General features: G+C 46.0%; 1 protein-coding gene across 2 annotated transcripts; it reads right to left on the bottom strand.

Moving 5' to 3' along the window:
• Window positions 1-868: 868 nt before the first annotated feature.
• On the bottom strand, window positions 869-26456 carry NMT1 (N-myristoyltransferase 1). Of its 2 annotated transcripts, XM_028703347.2 has the most exons (12): window positions 26241-26456; window positions 18967-19075; window positions 18450-18591; window positions 17891-18009; window positions 16356-16447; window positions 14609-14725; window positions 13335-13505; window positions 11584-11692; window positions 7974-8144; window positions 5724-5891; window positions 5295-5432; window positions 869-4259 (listed from the first exon to the last, which is right to left on the bottom strand). In XM_028703347.2, the coding sequence occupies exons 1-12, from the start codon at window positions 26453-26455 to the stop codon at window positions 4239-4241; spliced, it is 1572 nt and encodes a 523-aa protein (XP_028559180.2). In that variant the 5' UTR covers window position 26456; the 3' UTR covers window positions 869-4238. The 2 variants fall into 2 exon arrangements, with proteins under 2 accessions (XP_028559180.2, XP_077773590.1); XM_077917464.1 differs by lacking the exon at window positions 5295-5432.
• Window positions 26457-26460: the final 4 nt, after the last annotated feature.

Here is a 26460-nt window from a genome sequence, read left to right on the forward strand (position 1 = left end):
GTTGTTCAAAAAGCCCTTTCTGCCAATGACAACCACGTCACAATGATGTGCCAAGGAAGATCTATAGCTGCGTCATTTATTTTTTGGTGGAAAATTGAAAGCAAACTTCACTCCAATAGCTGAAAATGTTAACTTTTAGAGTATGTAAGGAATGATGATGCTTTATTCTTCAGTGTACCACAAGAGCGGTCTTCAACAACAAGGGTTGTTCGATTTAGGAATATTGGGTGGAATCAACATTTCCCAGGAGAGGGAAATATTCTGTATCCCAAACAAACGTGGCATTTCTCTGTGTTGCCTTCTCTCGTGGCAAAACCACCTTTTCCCTCCTCCTCCTTCCTGCCGCTGTGCCATCGACTCTTAGGCTGTAGGCAGCAAGTTGAGACAAGAAGTTCTACAAGTCATGCTTCAGGACAATCGCCACCACTCCCAACTATCCATCAAATTTTTAAAAAGCAAGGCAGGACACAAGGAGAATGCAAAAGGATCTAAACAAAGGATGGAGAAAGGCAGCCGAAAGCAGCTCCTCCAACAGGTTGAGAACAGATTAATAGGCTCTGCATCCACAGTAAGGGACATGCAAGGGAGATATGTCCTGAACTGCTGAACCATCCCCCACTAGCACACAGGAGACGTGAGGTTGGGAAGTGTGTTCTCCTGCTTCTTCGGAATGGAAAACCTGACTTTCAGCAGGACTTTTTAAAAAGCCACTGTCACACTCACAGCCCCCACCCCACAAGGCATGACTATATTCATGTGGTTCCCATCTTAATGACTCACACTCTCAAAAGCCATTGAAGTAGGATACCGCTGTCAGATCTTCGGCCCAAAGTTAGCCGATACTCCCCACCAATAAGCACACAAGGGGTGAAAAGGAATATTACACATTTATCACATTTGAAGAATGCTATACAGAGACTGCAATATATAGAGAAATGCACAAGCCCAGGCTAGATGTCTGCGTCCTCATCACAGCACACCTGAAAAGCGTATCCAAAATGAAAATGGATGCAAAACCCAGGGCAAAATGCTAGAAGAGGGCCCATTAAAGTCTATACAGGATCTAGAGCTAGGAACATGTCTGCGAAGCAAACGGGAATTAGCCAGGGAAACTCCAGTGTTCTTTCAACGCCAGAGGCATGTCCTGTCGAAGGAGCTGCTGCCTTCAGGCTTATAGTTCTCGCAAAGTTTTCAAAGCATTGGAAATCCAAGGGGTGTTTTCTCAAACCCCTCTCGGGTGGAAATGAAGGTACTCCTCCTGAATAAAGCAGCAATACACTTGACCGTGGAAAGACGGAAAGGCAACTTGGACAAAGCAAGCACAGATCACGGGAGAGATCCTTTTCGTAATGTTCTACTGAACCTCCACGGGCGACGTAACAAGCTCTGAGTCAACTGCACAAGCAGGAGGTTAAAAGCTGCAGGCGTTGCCAGCCTACGACACAAGAATTGCACAACCGCTGGTTTCTAGCTTAAGGGGGATTTCCTCTTCCTCCAAACGTGTTTTGAAACCGTTACGTCTTTATGAATCAGTCTTCGCGAAGGAGGGTCAGTTTCCAAAATACAATGCTTGGGTAGAAAGCTATTAGCAAAGTAAGGAATGAGATACACATCTTTTGCAACAGATATAGCACTTTGAGGAGGTGCCAAGTTATCTAGATAACGCTGTCCTTTTCTGCCCAGCAGTGGAAGGAACCGCACTTGGGAGCCCAGTTTTCACTCAGGTCGTAAATTTGTTTGGATTGTACCATTTAAGAAAAAGGGTAGTCTCAACACAGAAATGGATGCTCCACCATACAAAGCAGGTGAGGAAGATTGGTTGCAGTCCAGCCTTCTCCCTTATGTATACTAGTTTTCTATATGGAGATTCAGTCTGATGGGATATGGCCTAGATTAGGGGAGGCAAACCTGTGGTGTCCCCAGTTCATGTTGGACTCCCAACCTGCATCAGCCCCTGGCAGCATGGTAAGTGGTTAGGGGTGGTGGGAGTTGCAGTCAACAGCTGGAAGGCCACAGATTCCCCATCCCAAGGATGTAGACACAGGTTTTCCCAGCCTAAACTACAGGTTTTGTTGTTTACATTTAAAATGCTAAACAACACAGGACCAGGATAGCTAGCAGAGCATCTCCTTCAATGAAAACCAAACTGACCTGCGAGATATTCCAAGGAGAACCCTTGCGAGCAATGGGGAAGCTGGCCATCCTCTGCAATGCCCTCCCTCTGGAAATCTGTGAGGCAGGGACCATGACGACTTCTAAAATGCCTCTTAAAAACTCAAGTTTTCCTAAGCCTATCCAAACTCTTGACCCTTTCCCCTTGTGTACACTGCTTATTTTTATTTGGGATACAGTTGCATTTTTTCAGCCAGTTCTTAGCAAATTTCATTGAATTGTGTTGTATTTTTTAATGTGAATTTCTTATAATAAATAGTATATTTTTAAAAATAACATAAAAGCCACTGACTTGGCTATGATAAGAGGTACACCCTTCCTAGGATCTCAGCTCAGACCTTGAATAGTGGCCATCTCCCACCACAAACGCCACTAGTGGATGGGTTTTCACAGATCCAAGTGACATCTCTTTAATTCATGGGAGGCCAATTCCTCCCTCCTGCTCTTCTTCACCAGCTTCTTTTCAGCCATCCTTGTTTTCCAGCAGATGACTTCCAACGCCTTCCAGATCTGGAGAAGACCTTTCAAAAAGCCCATTTTCCTGGTGGTGTTTCCCACCGTAGCAAAACTTGGGAGAGCCCTCTGTAAGACAAGGCCCATCCATCTTGTTCACTGCACAGATAGAAAATCTGCCGATTTTGGAAGACGGGCAGCAAGGGTGGGTGTAGAAAGACGTATCTCCTTAGTGTTGGGTCACATTTTCACTGGGAAACTGGAAAGCCTCTTCCTTGAAAGAGGTCACTGAGTAGAAGGCCTGATCTCCCTAACTTCAGGAAGTAAAATAACCTTGCTGTAAGAGATACACCAGCAACATAATATGGTCTGTCTCCCGTTGCAAGTATTCATTGGCAAAGTTACAGATAGCCATTCCCATGGTAGCTTGAATGAAATTCTCATGGGTTTATGCGGACAGGCAACAGGCACAACTGCCAGGAAAGTTTCTCATAATATCAGCAGATTCTCACAGAAGGGAGCACAAAAATGTTCTTTTCAGGGCTGGGCAGTACAAACGGACTGTTAGTTGACTTAAGCAGAAGGGAGACGCTGCAGCTCAGGAAAGGTCGAAAAACGGGCAGTGCGTTCGATTCTGTGGTAGGAAAACACAGATGGGGCGGAGCTGTAGTTCCAAGACATCGCAAGCCCCAAATAACTCCCATCTCTTGGAGGGGGGAAATGAAGAACTGCTCCCATAAAGCAAGGCATGGCCAACATGGATTTTAAGAGCCAAAAGGCACAGGCTGTTAACAGTTTGGAGAGTCAAGTGTTGCAGCGACAAACCTTAGCGCAAGTCCAGGACAGGAGAGATGGGACAGCTACATACATCATCCCACAAGAGTTCAGTTCTGCGACAGCTCCGTAAGTCACTAAATTAGCCCTTTATTTCTTTCCAAAAGAAAAGCTGGAGTATTAAGCACGTTAGCCCTTTGCTGCATGCACAAGGCAGAAAATTGGCTTTAAAAAAACAACCCCCAACATCATTAACTAGCACCAGCCTTGGGCAACCACACCAGAGAAAACTCACACTGAAGCTCAATTGTGCTTTAGATGTCACAGAGAAACACTGGATATAGCTGGGTGTTGGGATGCACCACACAACACTAATTTTGCTGGTGATGGGTGGGACAATCTGGGCCAGTTTCAATGCTATTTCTACAACAGAAAGCTAAGCAACCCCGTGGTTCCAGTCCCAGTTCCGCTGAACAGCAAACATGGTTAAAGTATAGAATATATAATATATTTTTTTATTATTATTCACCCGTTAACTCCAATATATGCCAATTGTGAGCTAGTTTTTCAGCAGTTACATTCCCTTGATCGTGGTTGTACGGGGTGGGGAGGGGGGGGGGAGAAGAGGCCAAGTGCTGATGCTAACGTGTCGGCGCACTCCGAGGCGCATGGTACAATCATCAGAAGTGTCAGTGGACGGTCCGCATGGCCATTGTAGGGGGGCGCTAGCTCCTCCGCGGGAGGGTTGCACTTCCATAGACATCTGAACGGCAACGGCCAGCAGTTCCACTCTAGCCCGTCTTCAGCGGCTTTGCCAGCACTTCTCCAGAGATTACTGGTTACTGCAGCACCAAGCCAACCTACGGAAATAACCGGCAGAAAGGGGAAGGGTTAGGAAAGGCTGAGAACTTTTGTTTCTTTGTGGATGGGTGCAAGCTGTCCAGTTGCACAAAAGAGGCCTTGTGCCCCAACAGTTGCAGTGGCGAGAACCAAGAAGCGCATAGATGCATCTGTATACTGCAATGCGTTATGCGCAGGGCTGCCTCTGAAGATGGTTCAGGAACTTCAGCTAGTGCAGAATTCAGCGGCCAGGTTGCTCACTGGAACAAGGTGGTTTGAGCATATTACACTGATCCTGGTTCGACTACACTGGCTATCAAATTCAAAGTGTTAGTTTTGACCTATAAAGCCTTTAACGGCTCAGGACTGCAATACCTCAAGGGCCGCCTCTTCCCATATGAACCTGCCGAGTCCCTGAGATCATCTTCTGAGGCCCTTCTTTGTGTGCCTCCTCCCTGAGAAGTCCGGAGGGGGGCAACACGAGAACAGGGCCTTCTCTGCAGTGGCTCCCGTCTGTGGAATGCTCTCCCCAGGGAAGTTCACCTGGTGCCTTCACTATACACCCTTAGGCGCCAGGCAAAAACGTTTCTTTTAAACCAGGCCTTTGGTTGATCCAATTTACATCAACCAAATGTGTTTTTTTGTTTTGGGGGCGGCTATTGGGTTCTTATTTTTAATAGGTATTTTGTGGTTTTATATCTTGATTTTATTCTGTGAACCGCCCTGAGACCCCCGGGCATATCCCTAAACTCCATTTGCGCATGATCACTGGAGTTTTCGCAGAGAGGCAGATTGTTTCCTTTGCGATTTTTAGGTGAGTGATTTCCCCCCATTCCCCTTTACTAAAATTTGTTCCTTCTCTCTCCAAAAACGGGAGTGTCAACAACTTTGACCTGAACCCCAAAATAACAGGACTCTCCTTCCTAAAAAAAAGGTCAACAAATATGACCTGAACTCCCCCAAAAGGGGTAGATCACTGCTTGCTTTTTTTCCTGAGAGTAGATCGTGGTCTCTTAGGAGTTGGACGTCCCTGCTCTATAGCAACGGTCACCTACCTTCTCTGGCCCCATGCTGGGGCATTTCCAATTGTAGAGATAATACTGCAGATTTCCATCTCCAATCCCGAATTTCAGCTTCTCCAGGAAGGTCTTGTTCTCCATGAGATCCAGTGCATTGAAAACATCGAAGCCCCTCTGCACAAAGAGGTATGGCAGGGAGAGACATTGGGCTTATTTGTATGCTTTGCAATTCCTTAGCATCCAGAAAAAAATAGGCCAGTTTTTCCCACTCAAGTGCCACGAAAGCGAGAACGTTGCTTTAAAAAAAAAACCCCGTGACTCAGATATTCAGGACTATCAATTCTGTACTGCTCCTCGGGTCTCCTTAACATATATATATTGGGCTTTGATAAACAAGATTGTTTTTAGCACGTTTCCCCGAATGCTACATTAAGGAAATAACGTAACCTAAAGAGTGCAGCTTACCATCTTGGCCAATATAAGGGCATCGTTCATGAGGTCGAGAAGTGGTGTCTTGGTGTGGACATTGTAGAATGAATAGGCCGCCTTCAAGCTCTTGTGGGTTGGGTGATTCATAATAGTGGAGGGCAGGGTGTAGAAACTCAGGAAGTCGGTCACCTCCCCATCCGTGTTCTGAAGTAAACAGTGAGATACATTTTAGAATTAAATCCCCCAGACTCTGTCAGTCTTCAGCTGTGGGGGAAGCAAGTTGGCTTCATCTGCCATCGGGCCTTCCCTCTCCAACTTAGTGGGGCAAGAAGATCTGATTCCTCCCTTCTCTCCAATTACCGTATTTTTCGCTCCCTAAGACGCACCTGACCATAAGGCGCACCTAATTTTTAGAGGAGGAAAACAAGAAAAAAATATTCTGCGCAGAGCGTGTTAGCTGCTCTCGCTTTTCTTGTTTTAAAGAAAGCAAAGCAAGAGCCGCTTCCATGGCTTCTGTCTCGCCTTGCGCAGCTCTCACTTCGCTTGCCCATCCCTCCTCCCGCCTCACTATAAAGCCAGCAAGAACCGCTGACACGCTCTGCGCGGCTCTTGCTTTAAAGTAAGGAAAGCAAGAGCTGCGCAGAGCGTGTCAGCGGCTCTTGCTCTGCTGGCTTCACAGCGAGCGACGGACGGGAGCCATTGCTCCGGCTGCGGAGGCATCCCTCAGCTTGCAACTGCAGCGGCAGCCGAGGGATCCCTCTGCCGTCCAGTGCATTTGCTCCATAAGACGCAGAGACAGTTCCCCGTATTTTTTTGGAGGAAAAAAGTGCGTCTTATGGAGTGAAAAATACGTTACTATATTATTCTGGTTTAGAAAAGAAACAAAATGGATCGGGAATTAAGATGGCAATGACTCTTGATGAATAGAACTTCGGACTGTGGGTGGAGGAAAGCCATGCAGAAACCTAACACAGCAAGGAATGGGCTGAGCTAGAACCTCTCCACTGATGTGGGAATACTTGCTGCTTTTGAATTTACAGCAGCGGTCCCAAACCGGTGGCCCATAAGCTTCATTCAGGGGGCCTGCATCATGCCTGTGGATTTGTGGCTGAAGACAGTGCGTGAAATATTAGTGCTGGTTTTTAATTGTATTTTTATTGCTTCTTTTGTTTCTTATATTGCAATTTACTGTATTACAATTTGAATTCTGTGGAGTTCAAACTGTAATACAGGCACACCCCCATTTACACAGGCATTGCACATTTAAGTGAAATGGCGTATATTTGAAACACCACTGAAAAAGCCGGCAAACACCATGTTCTGCCCCTGCCCTGCCTCTTCTCGTGACATTTTCGGGTCACTTCTAGGTTTGGCAAATACATATGTGTGTGTGGTCTCACACATACTGAACACGTGTAAATGGGGGGTTGCCTATACAATAAAATACATAAGACATAAACGAAGCAATAAAAATACAATTAAAAATCACGCAGCATCTAGCACATTGCAACTGCTGCAGCAGGAAGAAAAATCATTAACTGCCCCTCAGCAATTTTCAAGTTGTCTATGGGAAAATAAGTTTGGGAGCCAGTGACTTACAAAGATATTCTTCTATGTGGGGGAGCATTAAAATTGGCATTCCCTCCCACCAGCAGTCTACAAGAGCAAAATCCATTCTAACACCTTATTCAGCTTGAATGCATGAAAAATCTGTTAAATTTGACTACAAGTATAGCAATGCCCTTCATATATTCACTTCACACAGATGTTCAGGGCTGTTTTTATCCCAAAGGAGTATGGCTTTTTCTATACTTAAAAAAAATGTACAGTTGTACCTTGGAAGTTGAACAGAATCTCTTCTGGAAGTCATTGCACTTCCAAAACATTCGGGAACCAAGGCGCGGCTTCCGATTGGATGCAGAAAGCTCCTGCAGCCAATTGGAAGCCGCGACAGACGTTCGGGTTCCAAATAACGTTCGCAAACTGGAACAGCCACTTCCGGGTTTGCGATGTTTGGGAGCCAAAACGTTCAACTAGCAAGGCATTCAACTTCCAAGGTACGAATGTATTTAAGGATCTTGATTCTGTCTGTGGGGTAAGGTCATAAGATGTAACACCAATTTATGATGATGATGATGATGATGATGAATCTGCCCACATGCATGCAATTTGTCCTACTTCATATTCAGCAGGACTGGGGAGACAGACTCTGCAGAACTCCCCAACCCCTTCTCTCTGCCCTCTGCTCACTGGCTGTGAAGTGACAAGGAAGAAAGCGCTCCTCACCTCAACTACAAATGTGTCTATGATGTTGGGCTGGGGTAGAAACCAGTGCTCCACCTCCTCCTCATTCATGACAGGGGTCAAGTTGAAGAGCTTCAGATACTCAGCCAGAAGTTTGTGCACAGCAGGGATGTCTCTCTGCTCCATCGGCCGCAGCCCTGGGGTCTTTGGAGTCTGGGGGAAGAGTCAGAGGAAAAGGGTTTGCTTAGAAAGGCATTTGGAGATCCTGGCTGACAGTGAAGGAAGGGCTTCACAGCTAGGCTGGCGGTTTGCAGACTGGACCCTCAGGACCGCTGGAGGATGGGCTGTGGCTCAGTGACAAGGGTGGTTTTCAACTAAGTTTTACTGCAAGGACAACCACTGAAATGAATGGACCTAACTTGAGCCGTGCTCATTAATTTTGAGGGGTCTACGCTGATGGAAGCTTAGCTGAATACCCGCCAAGATGCCCAGTGTTCAATTTCTAGGGAAGGGAGAAAGTTTGAACCCCGATAAACTAGATCCACAGGTGCCCTTTACTACCACGTTCTTCTCCAACAGCTTCTAAGCAATTTGTTCTAAAAATTGTTCGGGGTTGTTTTGCTCTCCTCCTGCGATGAGGCACTGCTGGGCACCTTCACTCCAAGTTGAGCCCTGCAGAGAAATCTTATCGGAGACTGCACAGCCCTGTTCTCTGGCTCCTCCTGCTGTGGCAACTGTGCAATGCAGCACCTGTGCTGCGCAGCTTCTGTGCCAAGCAAACCTATGCGCAAGGTCCCCAAAGCTACGTAGATGAACCTTCTGCATGCACATTCCTGTGGCTGGAGATTGCAGTCCTGGCCGCCAGTGAAAGCACTTTTGTGTTGGCCCTGGGGTGGCTCAGACGGAAAGGAATATTATATTGAGCTAATCGGATTGCCCAGGCACAGATGGGAAGTGGCTAGATAAGGACAATTTTGGAGGGTGTATGCATGAGATCCAGAGAATTAGGAAGCAGCCACATAAGGCTTTCTTGGGGGATCAAGTGCAATTAAGGGCATGGGGGAGGGGAACTCCTCTAGACACACTTACCAGATCAGATTCTGTGCCAGTTTGCTGCCCACTGGCAGGGAGAAGTAACGGGCACTATGACAACCCAAAATGTGGTGCTAGTGCAGAGTTGCCCAGAGTCACACTGGAACTTCTTTGTCTGGAAATCACTGTTGCAATTGTGGTATGATGGGTAATCTCAAAAGATGTGCCTCAACTATTTAAGGTGGTTCACATGGCACGGTTGCCACCCAGCGACTGTTACCAAGCAGTGCTCAATCACCTGTGTGCCAGGGCCACTCGCAAATTGAAGGATTTCCCTCTATCACATCTCAGGTTTTTTTAAAAAGGGGGGAGGGACCAGTAGCAAAAATCACCCAATCAGCATAGGGGACAGCCGTGAACTTGAGAGATGGCCGCTTGCCCAGCAACTCCACACGGCAGCCGCAAACACCAGCACAGAGCTGAGCTCAACTTACAGAGACCTGATGCTCTCCCAATTAAAAAAGGTGAACCCTCTTTATGTCCTGACTTCAAGCAAATACACTTTGACACAACAAACCACATTTGATTGACTCTGGAGTCACAATATTTACAGCCAGAGAATCAGGAAAGGGTCAAAGGCTGTCTAAATACCCGTCCAAGGGTAGGGTCACCCATCTTCTAGCTCCTTACCAGGCAACCTAAATATAATTCACATTATAGTGGGGGCATGAGGAGAGAAAGCAGGTGCATCTGGAGCCAGTGTGTCAAGAAAACAAGACATATACTCCAAGCGAGGGGAAAGGGAAGCACCCCCAATCTGCGTTAGCAGCCAACCTGATGCTGGGGGAAATTCCTAAAAAATGTTGGTGGGGGAGGGGGCACATAATCGCTGTATCACCCACCATCTTGGCTCTTGATCTGCATTTCCAACATATCTGGTGGCTGATGCAAGTTTTTCTCCCGAATTAAAAAAAGAGCAGTTCACCCTTATACTCTACAAAGAAGCCTTTTCTTTGTCCCCCCCCCCCCCACAGAAAGCACCTTTTTATTAATTATTATCTTGTTAAAGGAATATACATATGTTACACTATAGCACAGCAAAAGAATCATATAGATGAATTTTGTCTGGAAATCTACCATTCCAGAATATAATAAATGACCAATGTTCTTTTTAAAAAAATAATTTGTCTATTCATTACTTGCCCTTCTGTGGTTTGTCAAATGGATCAACATTCCACCACCCCCCCCAACTATTCTGAAATTAAGGGTGCCATCCCCCATGTGCAAGCTTTAGTTTTAGGGTATAAGAAGGGACATGGGTGGCACTGTGGGTTAAACCACAGAGCCTAGGGCTTGCCGATCAGAAGGCTGGCAGTTCGAATCCCTGCAATGGGGTGAGCTCCCATTGCTCGGTCCCTGCTCCTGCCAACCTAGCAGTTCAAAAGCACGTCAAAGTGCAAGTAGATAAATAGGAACCGCTCCGGCGGGAAGGTAAACGGCTTTTCCGTGTGCTGCTCTGGTTCACCAGAAGCGGCTTAGTCATGCTGGCCACATGACCCAGAAGCTGTACGCCGCAACCCCAGAGTTGTCCGCGACTGGACATAATGGTCAGGGGTCCCTTTACCTTTATAAGAGAGAACTCCCCACACAGGAGAGGTTTCCTCCTCTGTGAATCATGCTTCTGCAGTGTGTGCCTTTAGATTTTGAAGAAAACAAGCCCAGAGCACTGCCATCCCTGGAGACCAAATAAGCAAACCTTCTGTGGTCCCTGCGCTACAAGAGGGACTGAATGCTCCAATCACATTCTGATGCGGAGATGTTGTGGAATTATCCAGCCATGGAAGAGAATGATTAGGAGGAGGCAAGGCCAAGACTACACCTTGCGCAGAGATGCAGCTGGCAATCTTCTCTGCAGATGGATGAGCTGGGCTCAGAGGAGCCTGTAATTATTTCTTTGCGGCTTGTGAACAGTTCTCTCGCGGGACTCCGGTGTGCCCTTGGCAAGGTTTGGGATTGCTGCTCTACATGCAGAATAATCTCTGGTGATATGGAGGAAAGAGAACGGGACGGGGGAGAACCTAAGAAAAACTAATGCTGAGATGTGATCGGGGTGAGAAGGAAATCTTTCCTGACCTCAAGGGGTACAGCTCAGGCTTCAGCTCACAAGGTATTCCTCATTTAAATGCAATCTGGTTTGGGCCCAGAGTGTACAGTCATACCTTGGTTCTCAAACGCCTTGGTACTTGTACGTTTTGGCTCCCGAACGCCGCAAATCCGGACGTGTTCCAGTTTGCAAACATTTTTCGGAAGCTGAACGTCTGACGCGGCTTCCGCTTGCCTGCAGGAAGCTCCTGCAGCCGATCGGAAGCCGTGCCTTGGTTTTCGAACGGTTTCAGGAGTCGAACGGACTCCTGGAATGGATTAAGCTTGAGAACCAAGGTACGACTGTACATGGAACTTGTGGGGCGTGGGGAAATAGTGCGGAAAGGTCGGGGTCCCCGCATGCTCTGAAACTCCTCGCCTCGCTCGCGTGAGGAAAAGTGTGGCAAATATACAATCTCAGCTTGAAAGATTCTTACACAAAGGCCCCACTGAGGTTACTGCCCTGCCCATCACAGACCTCCGGAAGCCGATAGAGCTTCATGGTGCGTTGCATAGTCATGTTCCTGCTCAGGTGGGAAAACTTCACTTCAATCAGCTTGCGCGGATTCAGGGACCGGTGCCAGTACCTGCCAGAAAGAGGAGCCTTCCTGGTTAGACATCCCACTCGGATCCCATCGTTCCTCCACGGAAGCCTTAGTAATTTGAGGCCTAACTCAGTATCACCTAAAAGTGGAGGTACGTTTTACTCCTAGGCCCAGAAAGGTACACACACACAATCAATCAATCAATCAATCAATCATCTTGCCAGAACAATGGCTGAAACTCTTCTTGCAGGAAAGCCCTATTATTTATTTCCCGGCATCCCTCTTCCCCCTGTTATCCAGTCAATCAGGGGTTAGAGATGGAGCCCTGCTCTCTGGGCAGTGGTGATACTGCTAGTATCTCCCTTGCCTATCGCAGCTGCAGCAAGAGTATCATGGAAAGAGGAGACTCAAAGCTGCGTGTGGCGATCACACACAGGGCTCCGGATGTTTGACGGTCTATTGACCCTGTGCCGCCACTACAATTGCTTTTTCCGGTGCCACCACCCCGTATCTCACGGGGACACACGGAGTCCAGTCAGTTGTTAACAAACAAATAATCAAGTTTATTTTTTAAATGCAGGAACAAGCTTATGGTTACAGTTAATTTTACTTGGCAGTTTCTTATTCTTAGTTCCTAACAGCTCCAAACTGATTATCCCAACTATCTATCTGACTCCATCTCACAATTCCTCTCACTCTCTCACAATACAACTCTACTAACCCACACCTAAACCTCCCTCTTCCTTCTTCAACTCCCAAGCCTCAACTGACTTTCAAAACCTCCCACTCTAACTTTTATTCCCCCCTTGCATTCTCACTGGCCAATCACATCACACCCATTTTAACCCTTTCCTTATGACCCATCCTGGGAGGCAAACGCCACAGTGCGTTTGACAGGTTTGGCAAAAGACAGGATGCTATTGGAGAGCTGACATGAGGGAAAGTACTGTGGAACTCAGAAGAAGCCACCTTTGAGGAGAAAAAAGTAAATCCGAGGTAAGACACCTTGACACTTGAGGTTCAGGTGGCCTCAGTGGCCCGGAGTGCCTTCCATCAACTTCAGCTGGTGGCCCAGCTATGCCCCATTTGGACAACTACTTGTTGTCCATGTTCTGGTAGCCTCAAGGTTAGATTACTGCAATGCATTATACGTAGGGCTGCCTCTGAAGACGGTTTGGAAACTTCAGCTGGTGCAGAATTCAGTGGCCAGGTTGCTCACCAGAACATGACGATTTGAGCATATTACACTGATCCTCGTTCGACTGCACTGGCTACCAATTAGTTTCCAGGCCCAATTCAAAGTGCTGGTTTTGACCTATAAAGCCTTAGAACCTCAATAGCTCAAGGACCGCCTCTTACCATATGAACCTACCCTGACCCTGCAACCATCATTTGAGGCCCTCCTTCGTGTGCCTCCTCCTCGAGAGGTCCAGAGGGTGGCAACACGAGAACGGAGCCTTCTCTGCAGTGGCTCCCCGTCTGTGGAATGCTCTCCCCAGGGAAGTTCGCTTGGCGCCTTCATTATTTACACCTTTAGGCGCCAGACAAAAACGTTCCTTTTTAACCAGGCCTTTGCTTGACCTAATCAACATCCCATACTGTGATCTTTTTTTGTGAACCGCCCTGAGACCTCTGGGTATCGGGCAGTATATAAATTCAATAAATGAAATGAAAGGACACTCACCTACAGGTACCAACAGGCTTTGGCAGTACTACGCCGGCAGTGTAAACAGCCTGGAAAATCCCCTCCAAGTGGACCCGTCGGGTGATCTCCCGGATCAGCACAGGGGCCACCCGCTTGGAACGCAGTTTCTTGTGCACACAGAGGAAGTTTATTTCTACCATCTTCTTTTCCCTTCAGAGGAAGAGAAAGACAACAACTCTGAAGAACAGTTTCTCTGTCACATTTTGAAAAGCGATCTGAAGGAGAGCAGGAAAGACCGTCCTGGATTTATTAAGTCTCATATCCATGCTCTTCTCCCCCCCCCCCTCCAAAAATGACTTTAAGCTAGAAAGATGTTAAATTATTTTTGTATGCCACAACTGCTGCTCGTATTTTGTTAGCTAAAAAGTGGAAAACCCAAGAATTACCAACAATAGAAGAATGGCAGATGAAGATGATGGATTTTTCGGAGCTAGCCAACCTAACTGGAAGAGTCCGCGACCAGAAAGAGGAGGAATATCAGGAAGAGTGGAATAAATTTAATGATTATCTAGTCAAATTTGTTAAGTTAAATTAACTGAAAATAGCTTGCAGATACTAAATTGGCTTAGAATTTTATTTATGTTAAGTGATGAATTAATATGTTTAATTCCGTAAGATGAAGATTTAAGGATGTTAATGTTTAAGTTAAATTTCATAAGAATTGGGATTTGGAAAACCGTTAAAAGGATCATGCAATGAAATTCAACCAAGGGGTAGCGAGGAAGTCACTTAACAAAGTTAATAAGTGTAATTTTCAATAAGGCTATGATTTATGTTTGTTTGTCTTGTCTGTTTGTTTGTTTATAATATTGTGAAAACTAATACAATTTTTTGGGGGGAAAAGACTAAGCTCTCTACGCTACACTGCCATGAGTTATTCGCCACCCCGCACACTGTTTCTTTGTGCATACAGCAATTTACTGGGCTGTTTTCGGGCAATACTATTCAGTCAATATTCTACCTCGCCCACATCCGGTTATTATAAAGGCCTGCAGAGCCGCAGAAGATCCCAGCCGCTATGTAACTTGTAACATGAGAGGTGTTGGGGTTCAAGCCTGGTTGACTTGTTCCACGCGACTTTTTTGCAGCATAAAATTAAAAAAGCACTCTGCACACGCCCAAAGGTCCCCTGCGCATTTGAAAAGTTACGGAGCGGAAACAGTGAAAAACGGCTCCAGCTCAAATTGAAACCTTTTCTTTAATCCACAAAGGGCATCCAAAGTCAAGAGACAGAAGTGTGTGGCTTGACTTACGTGTCATATATGTGTATAGCAGCCGGGATAGCGCTGATGAAGCCAACCAGCTTCTTGCTGGAAATGACTCTCACACCGCAGTGCCACTGGGGCAGCCAGCCTGGAGGACGCAAAGCCCTGAAAGAAACACGGGGTCTCGTCAAAGACATCTTGATCCAAAAGCCCATATGAGATCGCTGCTGAAGCGCAGGGCGCTTTGCCAAGTAATAAGCCCAGGGAAAACCTCTTCAAGAGGCCTTGCAGTCCAGGCAGGTAATACTGAAATGGCAGATACCATCACCATCAGGTGATGGTGAAACTGTGGCCCTTGAGATGCTGTGGGACTCCAACTCCCATCAGTCCCACTAGCGTCGCCAATGGTCAGATACAGCTCGGGCGGAAGATTTATCTCAGGTTGTGGGTTCAAGCCTTTGGTGGGCAAATGTTTCCTGCATTGGACTAGATAACCCTCGTGATCCTTTCCAACTCTGCAACTCTATACAGTGGTACCTTGGGTTACAGACGCTTCAGGTTACAGACTAACCCAGAAATAGCACCTTGGGTTAAGAACTTTGCTTCAGGATGAGAACAGAAATTGTGCTCTGGCGGTGCAGCGGCAGCAGGAGGCCCCATTAGCTAAAGTGGTACCTCGGGTTAAGAACAGTTTCAGGTTAAGAACGGACCTCCAGAACGAATTAAGTTCTTAACCCGAGGTACCACTGTAATTCTCTAATGGGTATTAAGAATCCAGCAACATCTCGAAGGTCACAGGTCCCCTCTACCGTGGTATACAGTCATGTCTTGGTTTTCGAACAGCTTAGTTTGCGAACGTTTTGGCTCCTGAACACCGCAAACCCGGTGAGTGTTCCAGTTTGCGAACTATTTTTGGAAGCCGAACGTCCGACAGGAGCTTCCTGCAGCCAAACATAAGCCACGCTTTGGTTTTTGAATGTTTTGGAAGTCGAACGGACTTCCGGAACGGATTCCATTCGACTTCCGAGGTACGACTGTAAAGGCAGATTGTCACACAATGAAAAAAGTCAAAGTTTCCAGCTGCACGCTTCATGGCTTTATGGACAGGCTTGGCAGTATACATGCCCAGTAAAATTTCAGAACTGGGGTAGCTGGGGAAGAAAACAAGGCTCCTGGTGGCCAGGAGATGGCAGACTGCATGCCAGCACAGTAGAACAAATGGCCCAAGCATGCTGAATTTATATAAATTGCAGAGGCTGCAGAATTGTCTTGGTATGGTGGTGTGCCCTTTAGATAGAAAGTCTCTTCATCTATCACTATTTTGACTCAGTGGCTGACGACGACTGACTCCATGAGCTCCAGCTTATCCCACACATATGTACCCACATTACATATGTTCCCTGTTTCTATTGTTTCCAACTGAAACTATCAGAACAGAAGCAGGCATAGAACTGTACAGTCGGAAGGGACCCTGAGGCTCATCACCCAGCGCCTTGCAATGCAGGAATATGCAGGTGGCCCATATGGGGATCGAACCCACAACCTTGGCGTTATCAGAACCACGCTCTAGCCAATTGAGCTAGCAAGTGCCCCCTGACACTTGGAAAAGGGGGATTTACATATGGGGTAGTAGTGACGCATGTTGGGCAAGTCAAGACCTTGGGTCAATATGAACCCAAGCACTTGGGTCAATATTTTAGCTATTTCAGCATAAGGAGTCAGTTTTGATTTTTATGTATTAATTTTTTACAGATGGAGACCACGGCAGAGAAATTCAGACGGACCCTTAACTCACCACAGGAGGAACTCTGGTGAATAATCAAACCGGAACATGTTGTCGTCATCTTCCACGTAGTTCTCGTTCAGGAGAGTGTACAGCTCTTTGAGCTGAAGAAACCAAGAGAGAAAAGCATAATCTGCTTAAGGAAGCAAAGCTGCCTCTTAAGAGAACAGAGTTATCCGGAAGGACACTTGTGGCGAGAATTATTAAAGAGCCACTGCAGGGGAAGCTACCAGCACACTAAAATAGCTTTAGACATAGACTGGGGAAGACCCGACATCAACTTCTACTTGTAGTCCACATCTTCACAATCGCCTACCAGCAGAAGAATCTTAAGGATCTCCCTAACAGCTACCCTGTGAGGTACTGACACAACAAAAATTGCTACACAATGAAGAAGTAGTTTAAGAGTTTGCTGGCACAGGTGTGTCTTGGCTGCAATGTACCAAACATTTTTTTAAAAAATGAGACTGGGACAAAAAGGCTGCGTTCACACACAATGATCAACTGTGATTTAGCAGCTGGGGGGGGTGATATTTGAAGAGATTTTGTTTTAAGCTACAATTCTTGGTCTGTGTGACACAACAAGCTGTAACTTGTTGACAGTGAAACCAAACTCCTGCAAAGTTTCACAACAATCCAACTTCAAGACAAGGGTTATGTAATCGGCTTGTTTAACTAGCCAGTTTGTTTTCAGCCAGGATTCCCGATTCATATGACAGGAAGTTGCTAACCTCCTTGGAAAGCAAAACCCACCTCTGTACAAGTCCTTTCCCTGGCTGCATAGTGGCAGGAGAGGGGAGACTGCAAAGCCCAATGCTTTGCTCAGGCTTGCTACAACTCATCCATGTAACATCAAACCATGGTTGAGCATTACGTATGAGTGTAGTCTTGAGTCTCAAACCAGTAACAGAGGGCTAGTTTTTAAGAGATAAAAAGATCAGGTCAGTGTTACAAAAAACCAAAGTGTTATGAAATTGTGTGCATGTTTTAAATGATATCTGTAAATGTTTATATCAAGAATAACATTTTTAAAAGGTAAACGAGTCAATAAAAATTGACTCTTAAAGTGCTGGTAGGCTCTACATGATCAGCAGGAAAGGTTTTGGACCACACGGAAAAACTATGGCACAAACAAGGGCAAAATGAAGAGACGTGGACAAGGCAGAACAATGCAGAGATGCACAAAGAGATCCAGTTGACTCAAGCCAGCCAGCCAAGCTTAAAGCTATGAGATCAATCCTATGACAAACTTTACCCGCACAAAAACCTAGCTAGTTTTCAGGAGGAAACTCTGGTCGAAGGGAGAGAAAGAAAGAGGAACAGCGGCATGGTCAAAATTAAGATGCCAGAAGAAAAGCCAAACACGGAATGGACAGGGAAAAGAGAAATATGGATCATCTAGCGAAGCTGTGGAAAGCCTTAAAATAAAAGCGGTCAGAATCCTGAGATGGAACAACTGGACGCTATGGTAGCAATGGGGTAGGTTGGTGGAGATGGTTTAGAGGAGAACCTTCTAGGATGGTTAGTTCCGCTGCATCCCTACTCACCACACCTCGATCCCCCAAGTCCAGAGCATCCCACATAAAACCCTGAGGCAAAGTGTAGGGCTCCTGGCGGATGTTGTCCTTGTCTGGTTCAACAGGTCCGTGAGTGTTCACTACTTCTCCTGAGAATGGGGGGAGAAAGAGAGAGGATTGCTGCCATGCATGGCAAATAATTACCGAAGGGACCTTCCTAGCCCTCCACATGTGTTAGCACAGTTTCCTGGGCAACTCCAGCCTCCAGACCCCCAATTCTTTCAGGTCCCATATGCTTCTGTCCAAGAGAACTAGTAAGATCCCGTCTGCAGCATTGCTGCAAGGGCCCACATTCCCCGATTCCCCAACCTACCTGCAATCCCATTTCTGGGACTGAAACATCACACAGCTTGAACACTCACACAACTTGCACAGTTTCTTGAGGTTTGGGGAATGCACAAGATGTAGGTGACTGTTGAACCATTGCCCTAATTGGCATAGTAACAGGCTGGAAAGATCCCCCCAACGTTTTGAGACTATTTAAAGCTAGCCAGATAGAAGAAAAAGAGGAAAGGAGAAGATTATGTACCTAATTTAGGGACTGGCTGTGTGTCCCAGAACTGATAGCTGCGTTTGGTGGCTTCTTCCATTGTCTTGGCAGGTCCTTGTCCTACGGAGAACAGCTCAATGGCCTTTTGAATCTCCTGCATTCTTTCTGCTGGCAAGGTCACCTGCAGACACCAAAGGCACAATGAGTCAACTGACCACCACGTCCTACTTTCCCCCCTCCCTGAAAGTTTAAAATTTTGGAGAGGACATTCTCCTGCTACCCCTTAAAACCACTGAACATTCAAAGCCAACACTGCCCTCCACCCCCACCATTCTACATCTACCCACACTGAAAACAGAACAAATGTAAATGCAACAATGTAGGTCAACCAGTCCCCATAGAACTTCCCCTGCATAGATCCCCAGCCTTTCCTAATTTAACTTTATGGGTACCCAAAAAAGAACACAGTATAGAGAATGGGAGGCTCAGGGAGTGGAAGAGAACATGAGGATGGTTCAACATGACCAACCTGTTGCAAAATATTTTTGCTTTTTACCTTTACTGTCTGATCTTGGGCTGAATCAACTTGATCCGACTTTTCCTTCTTCCGCTTCTGTTTCTTTTTCTTCTTTTTCCCCCCACTGTCATCAGCTGGGCTTAAGCCACTAAGGAAAAAATGAAACACAACTAAGAGCAGGGCTTGAAGGGAGCTGGGGCCGGGTGCCAAGGTCACAGTTTGCTTCTGATTGGTCTCTTTTGACCAGTATACCTTGGGGAAACTCACTCTTTCAAGCTAGCTCCTGAGTGGATGTATGGGAAGAAAGAAACCACTGCTCTGACTCCTTCCGTCTTGCAAGGCTGGAACCCCAAATTATACAGACTAAATTGCATGGAATAAAGGTGTGCGCTTCACACAATCTGTAGCTTCTTGTGGTGTGGGGGAAGGAGGATATCTCTGTGTTCCAGTTTTGTGAGGAATTGGGAAAGAAGGGTTGGCTGCAGTATGTGACGTGACTCATTTGCTCAAGTTATCTGAGGCGACCAGGTCTTCTGCAACTTTGCCTCGGCACAATTTTTCCACCTTAACAAGACTTTATTGAACTGCTTGTGTGAGAAGCCCTGACAATATTGCACCAGCACTGACTAGTTATAACACAGTTATGGACTATCCACATAGCACAATGTGCACACTCTTAGCTTGTAACTCCTGTCTAATTTAGCACTATGGTGGCTGCTGCAAAGACAAAAGACAATATACCTTGAGCATTCTTTGCAATCTCCTTTTTTTGCCTAAGCTGCAAAGTAATCCTCTAGCACGCAATCTGTCGCTCTTCTTAATCATTGTTTTGTTATTGTGGATTAAAATAATATATTGGCCTTGTTTTCAGGAAAAAGGAAGGTATAAAAATTAAAATAAGTTCCCTGTACCCACAATGCACCCACTTTCCCACACCACAAATATCTTTCCACGGAGGAACATCTGATATGCCACCATGGAACACTGGTTCGAAATGTCCCCCTACATGAATTTGCATGCTTGCCATGGAAATTCTGTGTGTTGCATATGATTCTGGGGTGTCTTCCAAGGGAGTGCTCTCTGTCAGCACAGGGTGTCAGCAAAATCTACTGAGCCTCACTGCAGCCCTGCACAAGCCAAGTGCACAAACCAGACAGCATTCTCTATTACTAGTGTGCAAGCTGTTTGTTAATGGCTGGCAAACCCAAACAAGTAGCAAAAGCTGGCTTTAAGCCCAAGATAAGAGCTTCTCCCACAACTTTAAATCCTAGTGGAAGCCACCAAGGAGCTGCTACAGAACCCATCTGTTGGAAAAAGATTCTGGGGAAGGAGGAATATTTTATGTGGAGCCTCTTGGGCTTTGCTATTGCTCAGTATGAAATTTTACCCCCCAATTCATCTTTGTGGTAGTACATTGCACGACGCACTGACACACAACCTGTTTTTTTAGGGAAGTTTATTTTGTTTTGTTCATTGAGTATATTTATATCCTGCCTTTCTTTCATCGTGGAACCTAAGGCAACATAAATTTCCTTTTATTAATCATGCATAAGTTGCCAAGGAATTCCAGGATTCTATAGAACAAAGACTGAAAGTCATTCTTTGAGTCTAACTTCCTCTAAAACAGGAAAACAATCAATGACATGATTGAAGCACCCCAGACAGATATGTGCATGGCTTCAACTATAAAACCATTATGCTACAACTTCTCTGGGTTGCTTGTTGCCAGATGACTGGCCCTTCAGATTATGAAGTTCTAATGTTAAGCTAAAATCTACATCCTTGCAATGTAACACTCATTGCTTCACATCAGAGACTTCTGTGCTCCAGTGTTTCACACTGACTGCTGAGCCATGCTACGTCAAATGTAGGTGCTTCTAAGTCCTACTTGGCAAATCTACAGCTAATACTTAAAGCAAGTAATCTTTTCAGAAACCGGAGGGATAAGTCTGGACTAGATATTAAGGAATCTCGGCATAGTGTGGTCATGCATTGAAGTGGAACCAAACAGAGAACCAGACTGCAGCATAAAGCTATTTTAGCACAGACTAATCACATTCTGCACAGTTTTGCACACAATAAAAGTTTCACACACAATTGCCATTCATGCCACAGTTGCCAGAGAATCTCACAAATCTCCTGCACTGCAAATGCTCACACACTCAAAAATGTGATGCTCACTGGTTATTAATACAGGAGCAATGATCCTACTGAGACAGCAGTGAAAATACTATGTTTCTTGCTTGCACGCAAGTAGGAGTTGGGAGGCTGCTCTGATAGGCAGCATGAAGCCTCCCTTCACAGCTTAGTTGCTGGGGTCAGGGTAGTGGAATTCCCTGCCCCAAGTGGAATTAAGAGAAAAGAGACAGACAGACTCTTCAGCTGAAGTGCTGTATCTTGTGCCCCAGATCTGGCAAGACAACCATAAAGCTAGAAGGCTCTTCTCTAAACCTTTAGTAGGGTCCTTCCCAAGCCAACTCACCTCCACCAGACAGTTAAGCACAAGTTCTAAGTCGCACTGTGCACCACTAGTTGAGGGCAAAGCAAACCAGGTGCCTCCATCAAGAGTGGATGGTTCCAGTTTACTGAGAGAAGCAAAACCAAACAAGCAACACACACCCGAAACAGAAGGGCAAAGAAGATCCACACAGCCCCCACACTACGGTCACAAGATAGTGGGAGCCATGGAAGCAATGCTTTAAGAGCCTCAAGTGCATGCCCATGTTGTAATTATCACAATCCCCATCAGCAACTGAAGTCCTTGGTTCAAATGTGCCCTTTCCGATGCATTTACAAAGACTTAGGCATGCCCCTCTCTTTCCATTCCCCTCTACAAAATTGGAATAATAAAGCCTACCTTACAGGAGCTGCTGTAAGGATTTTAAAAAGAAAGTGACTTTAACATCTAAAAAGCACTTTCAAGCCAAAAGTGCTTTTAATACAATTAAAACTAGAAAAAAAAACTATACACATGCAAAATATTGTTTTTATCAAAACACTTCCAGAATCTTCCTTAACTTTTACCCTATCATGTAAGGAACAAAAATCGCTTTCTGGGCCCAATTCAAAGTGCTGGTTTTGACCTATAAAGCCTTAAACGGCTCAGGACCGCAATACCTCAAGGGCTGCCTCTTCCCATATGAACCTAGCAGGTTCCTGAGATCATCTTGAGGCCCTCCTTCGTGTGCCTCCTCCTTGAGAGGTCCAGAGGGTGGCAACACGAGAACGGGCCTTCTCTGCAGTGGCTCCCCATCTGTGGAATGCCTTCCCCAGGGAAGTTCACCTGGCGCCTACATTATACACCTTTAGGCACCAGGCAAAAACATTCCTTTTTAAGTAGGTCTTTGGTTGATCTTACTGACATCCAATACCCTTTTAGAATGTGGCTCTTTTTTGGATTTTTTATTTGGGCTATTTTTAATTTGATTTTATATATTATGATTTCGTTTGTGAATCGCCCTGAGATCTCTGGGTATAGGGTGGTGTATAAATCCAATAAATAATAATAACTATCTCAAAACCCACAGTTCAGCAGCTTCCACAGATTCCCACAGTACACTGAAGGAAGCCATTACTTTGTAGATCTGGATTATGGGTGCTACACCGCATCAAAGCAGAACATGGAATATGAAACAAGAGGCAAGCCAAACCAGACTGATTAAGCCAGGATAGCCTCACATGCATATTCCCACTGTGGCAGCAGCTAAACCAGAAAACCAGTTTGGTATCAGAGCGGAGGGTTGAGTTATAATAAGATCTGTAGGATTTGTCCAGCCACGTTTGTAACACTTGGAAGCATTAACACCTGGAAGGTTTAATAAGGAGAGCTTTAAGTCCTACTGCTCATGACCACCTAATTCAAGTACTTCAGATGATCTCTGCAGGACTCTAGTCACCAACCATTATCAACACAGCCACTGCACTTAGGCCAAAGCCTCAAAGCTACCTTCCCCCAAAAGATATTGCCAGCAAGTCCAAGACCACTTTTGGGGTTCCCATTACACCACTTTGGGAGTGTCGCAATTTGGTCCCGAGTGTGCCAGTAGTTCCCTCCTACTTTAGGGCAAACTGAAAGGCCTACTTTACAGAGCTATAAAGCTATACAGTGTTACTTCCAGTTGCGAACGGGATCTGTTCCGGAGGTCAGGCCACATCCCGAGGAATTCGCAACCGGAAGTGCCGCTTCTGCGCATGCATGTGGCATGTAGAGTGCTTCTGCGCATGCGGTGAAACCCGGAAAAATACTTCCGGGTTTGCCCCGTATGTATCCCGAAGGATACGTAACTGGAGGTGAATGCAACTAGAGGTACCACTGTATGTGATTGATAATAGTGACAATGAGGAAACAGTTTAGGCTGGGTCATCTAAAAACAGACACACTTTAAATGACTGAAGGTCCGTCCACAAACCAGTGACACCTATTGCAGAGATAAAAGAACCCCAAAAAAACTCAACTTCTCAGGCAAGAAGCCTCTAGAAAGATGAGCCAAGTGCTGCAGCTATTGCTTCAAAGGCATTTATTCCTCCCTCTGTCAACCACCTACTTGTGTAACAGGGATGTTGTACCGCCCCCCCCCCCCCCAAGTTCTAAGCAAACTTAGCAACAAAGGAGTGGAAAATATGCACAAGCCGCTTTGTTACCTGTCCAAGCAGGGGAGAAAGAACAAATCATTTAATTAGATATAAAAGAGTACTGTAAGTGTTCATCTGAATAGGAAAATACATGCTCAACAGATTAATCTAATTCAATAGCTACATTTTCACCACCTGAATTTTAAGTGGCTCTCATCTTTCATACATACAGGGTCAATTCAGTCTTGAAAACAAACCGTGGTTAAGAGGCTCGTTCACAATGAGCACATGCAAGCTTAGATGATATTTAGGGGTTATTTAGATATAGAAGAGCCGTTTCAAGTCACAGAGTGCAAAAACAGCTTTTCCCTATACATAACAAACCTTTTTCCTCAAGTGTATCAAAGAAAACGAAGTACACAGCAAGACACTGGCTGGTTTGACCGTATGTACAGTGGTATCTTGGGTTAAGTACTTAATTCGTTCTGGAGGCCCATTCTTAACCTGAAACTGTTCTTAACCTGAAGCACCACTTTAGCTAATGGGGCCTCCTGCTGCCACTGCACAATTTCTGTTTTCATCCTGAAGCAAAGTTCTTAAACCGAGGTAATATTTATGGGTTAGCGGAATCTGTAACCTGAAGCGTATGTAACCCGAGGTACCACTGTACTCTTATAACACTTTAACTGATTATTTTTTCTTGACAATCTGGATCTAACTCAGGCCTATGGTAAATGAAAATAGCCCCCTTAGCTCTTTTGCGTTTTGCGGGCAGAAATTGTATAAGCGTATGTGGAAGCTACTAACTTTTGAAGACATCATCATCTGTCTCCTATAACAGATCACTGCATTTAAAATGCTTTCCATCCCAGTTTTAGATCAAGCAGTGACCCAGGAAATTTTCTGCCTTTCTCAAAAGCCAACAAGTCAAGTTTGTTCTAGGGAGTCTACTCTGCAGGCACCTCACAGCAGAATCTTATCCACGTCTATTCAGCAGAAAGCCCCACTGAGTCCAATGGGGCTTACTCAATGGCACAAGAGCATTACTACTCATGCTAGTAATTCTCAAACCATGTACTGTGGCACAATGATTTACCAGGAGAAAGGTGTTAGTGGGTCATCAAAAAAATAAAACTACATAATCAGATGTTCCTGTGAGCCCATAACATCTGTACACAGGGGAGGCTGCTCAGTGCTGCCTGCCTTTCCTTCTTTCACCAGGAGTTATACTCAGAACAGTTCTTCCTGCAAGAACACAGGGGATAGGATTCCTTGATGCAGGCCATCCTTATGCTTTCTTACACCACCAAAACAAACATTTATTGTCGCAAGTACGAAAGTGTGCATCTTATTTGAATTCAGAAACTGGTGTGCGCCTCAGCTGTTGTACATTTCCCAAATACTGTTTTAGTCAGTCCTGCTCTGGTTGAGTCACATTATGCTAAGGTCTGGCAAGCCTCTTGTGTGCAGATGTTCTTGTTCTGAGACTGCTAGTGCAGCTAATGACTACTTGGCCTCTTTGAGCCCAAGTTCTATAGTTCTCTATGTAGGTACAACGATTAAAAATAAGCTTAGCAGCAAGGGTGAAGACTTTGAGGAGGAATGGCCACATTCAAAGAAATGCTTGTCCATAACATGTCCCTGTTTTCATACTTGTTGAACAAAAAGGGACTAGATTGATATATCATGGGAGCAAATCCTGTAAGGTTGGCCTGAAAGCAACTGAGAAACCATTTAGTGCATCGCCCTGCCATAAAAGCAGCAGGGTGATTTCAATATAAGGGTCATTTATGACAGTAACAAAAAAAGAAGATATAAGCAGCTAGTCCTATTTAAGTTTCCCATTGGTACTTCATATATACCCTAATGATACACATTAATTGGTTAGATTACACTACTTAAATAGGCAGAAATGCTTTTTTTTTTTTTTTAAAGAACGCAGCAGAGGCTTCTTGTTTGGGTTGCAGCTGCCATTTTCGCTTTCACTCCCTGACCCACCACCAACCAGGTGCCCCCCAGCTTAGCCCTCCAAGGCCTGGGGCAAGTGTATCCTGCTGCCCCCAACAAAGGCTCTTTTAACAGCTTTGTGAGAAGCAGAAATGCAGAATCTCCAGCCAAGGTGTGTGTGGAAATGCAACTCTTGTATTTCTGCCCCTCGCCCAGCAGTTCAAAGACACAGGAACTCGTGGTGTGAAATAACAGGTTATTTTTTTTTGGGGGGGGGGGGACCAACCTTATGCTTAGAGCTGCAGAATAACATGCATTTGCTATACAATAAAAGCATGCAATAAAAACCGTCCCAGTCTCTCCTTCGCCCAGGCTACACTTTCCCTCAAGCTCCTGCTTTTCAGACCACTTCCTTCACACCCACCCTATAACCTCCAAATATCTAGGTCCCGGACCCCTCCCTATGGCGGGTCTCCTTATCCCTCACACGAAACAGGCCCGGCAAACGCTTCGCCTTCGCGGTCACGCCGCTGGTCTGCAACGGGCGAGGAACCAGCGGCTCCCCCTTTCGGACTGGCAGAGCAACCAACCACTCAGGACGCAACCGCCCAGTCGCCTCAGCCAATCAAGCGCCGCAAAAAGGGAACGTGGGCAGGGCCGACTTTATTTCCCGCCTCTTCTCTCCACCTCCCACCAGACCGCCTCCCCCCCCCCTCCGCCGGTTGTGTTATCAGGGCGGCTCCCCTCACACCAGAGAGCGGAGGCCCGACCCGGACCGGCTCAGAGCCGCTCACCCTCGGTTGCAGTTGTGCTCGTCCTCATTCTCGCAGTCGCTGCAGTGCTGCTGGTCGTTCTCCTCCTCCCCTGACGGCCGCCTCACTGCTGTATCACTGTCGTCCGCCATCTTGGCGAAGGGCAGCCGCGCCGGCTGCCGCGCCTGCGCAAAAGAAGCCGAAGACGGGCTGCGATTGGGCGCCCGGCCGCAAGGGGCTTTGGGACTTGTAGTCATCTCTT

Source organism: Podarcis muralis, chromosome 13, assembly GCF_964188315.1.
Source record: "Podarcis muralis chromosome 13, rPodMur119.hap1.1, whole genome shotgun sequence".
Taxonomy (NCBI): Eukaryota; Metazoa; Chordata; class Lepidosauria; order Squamata; family Lacertidae; genus Podarcis; species Podarcis muralis.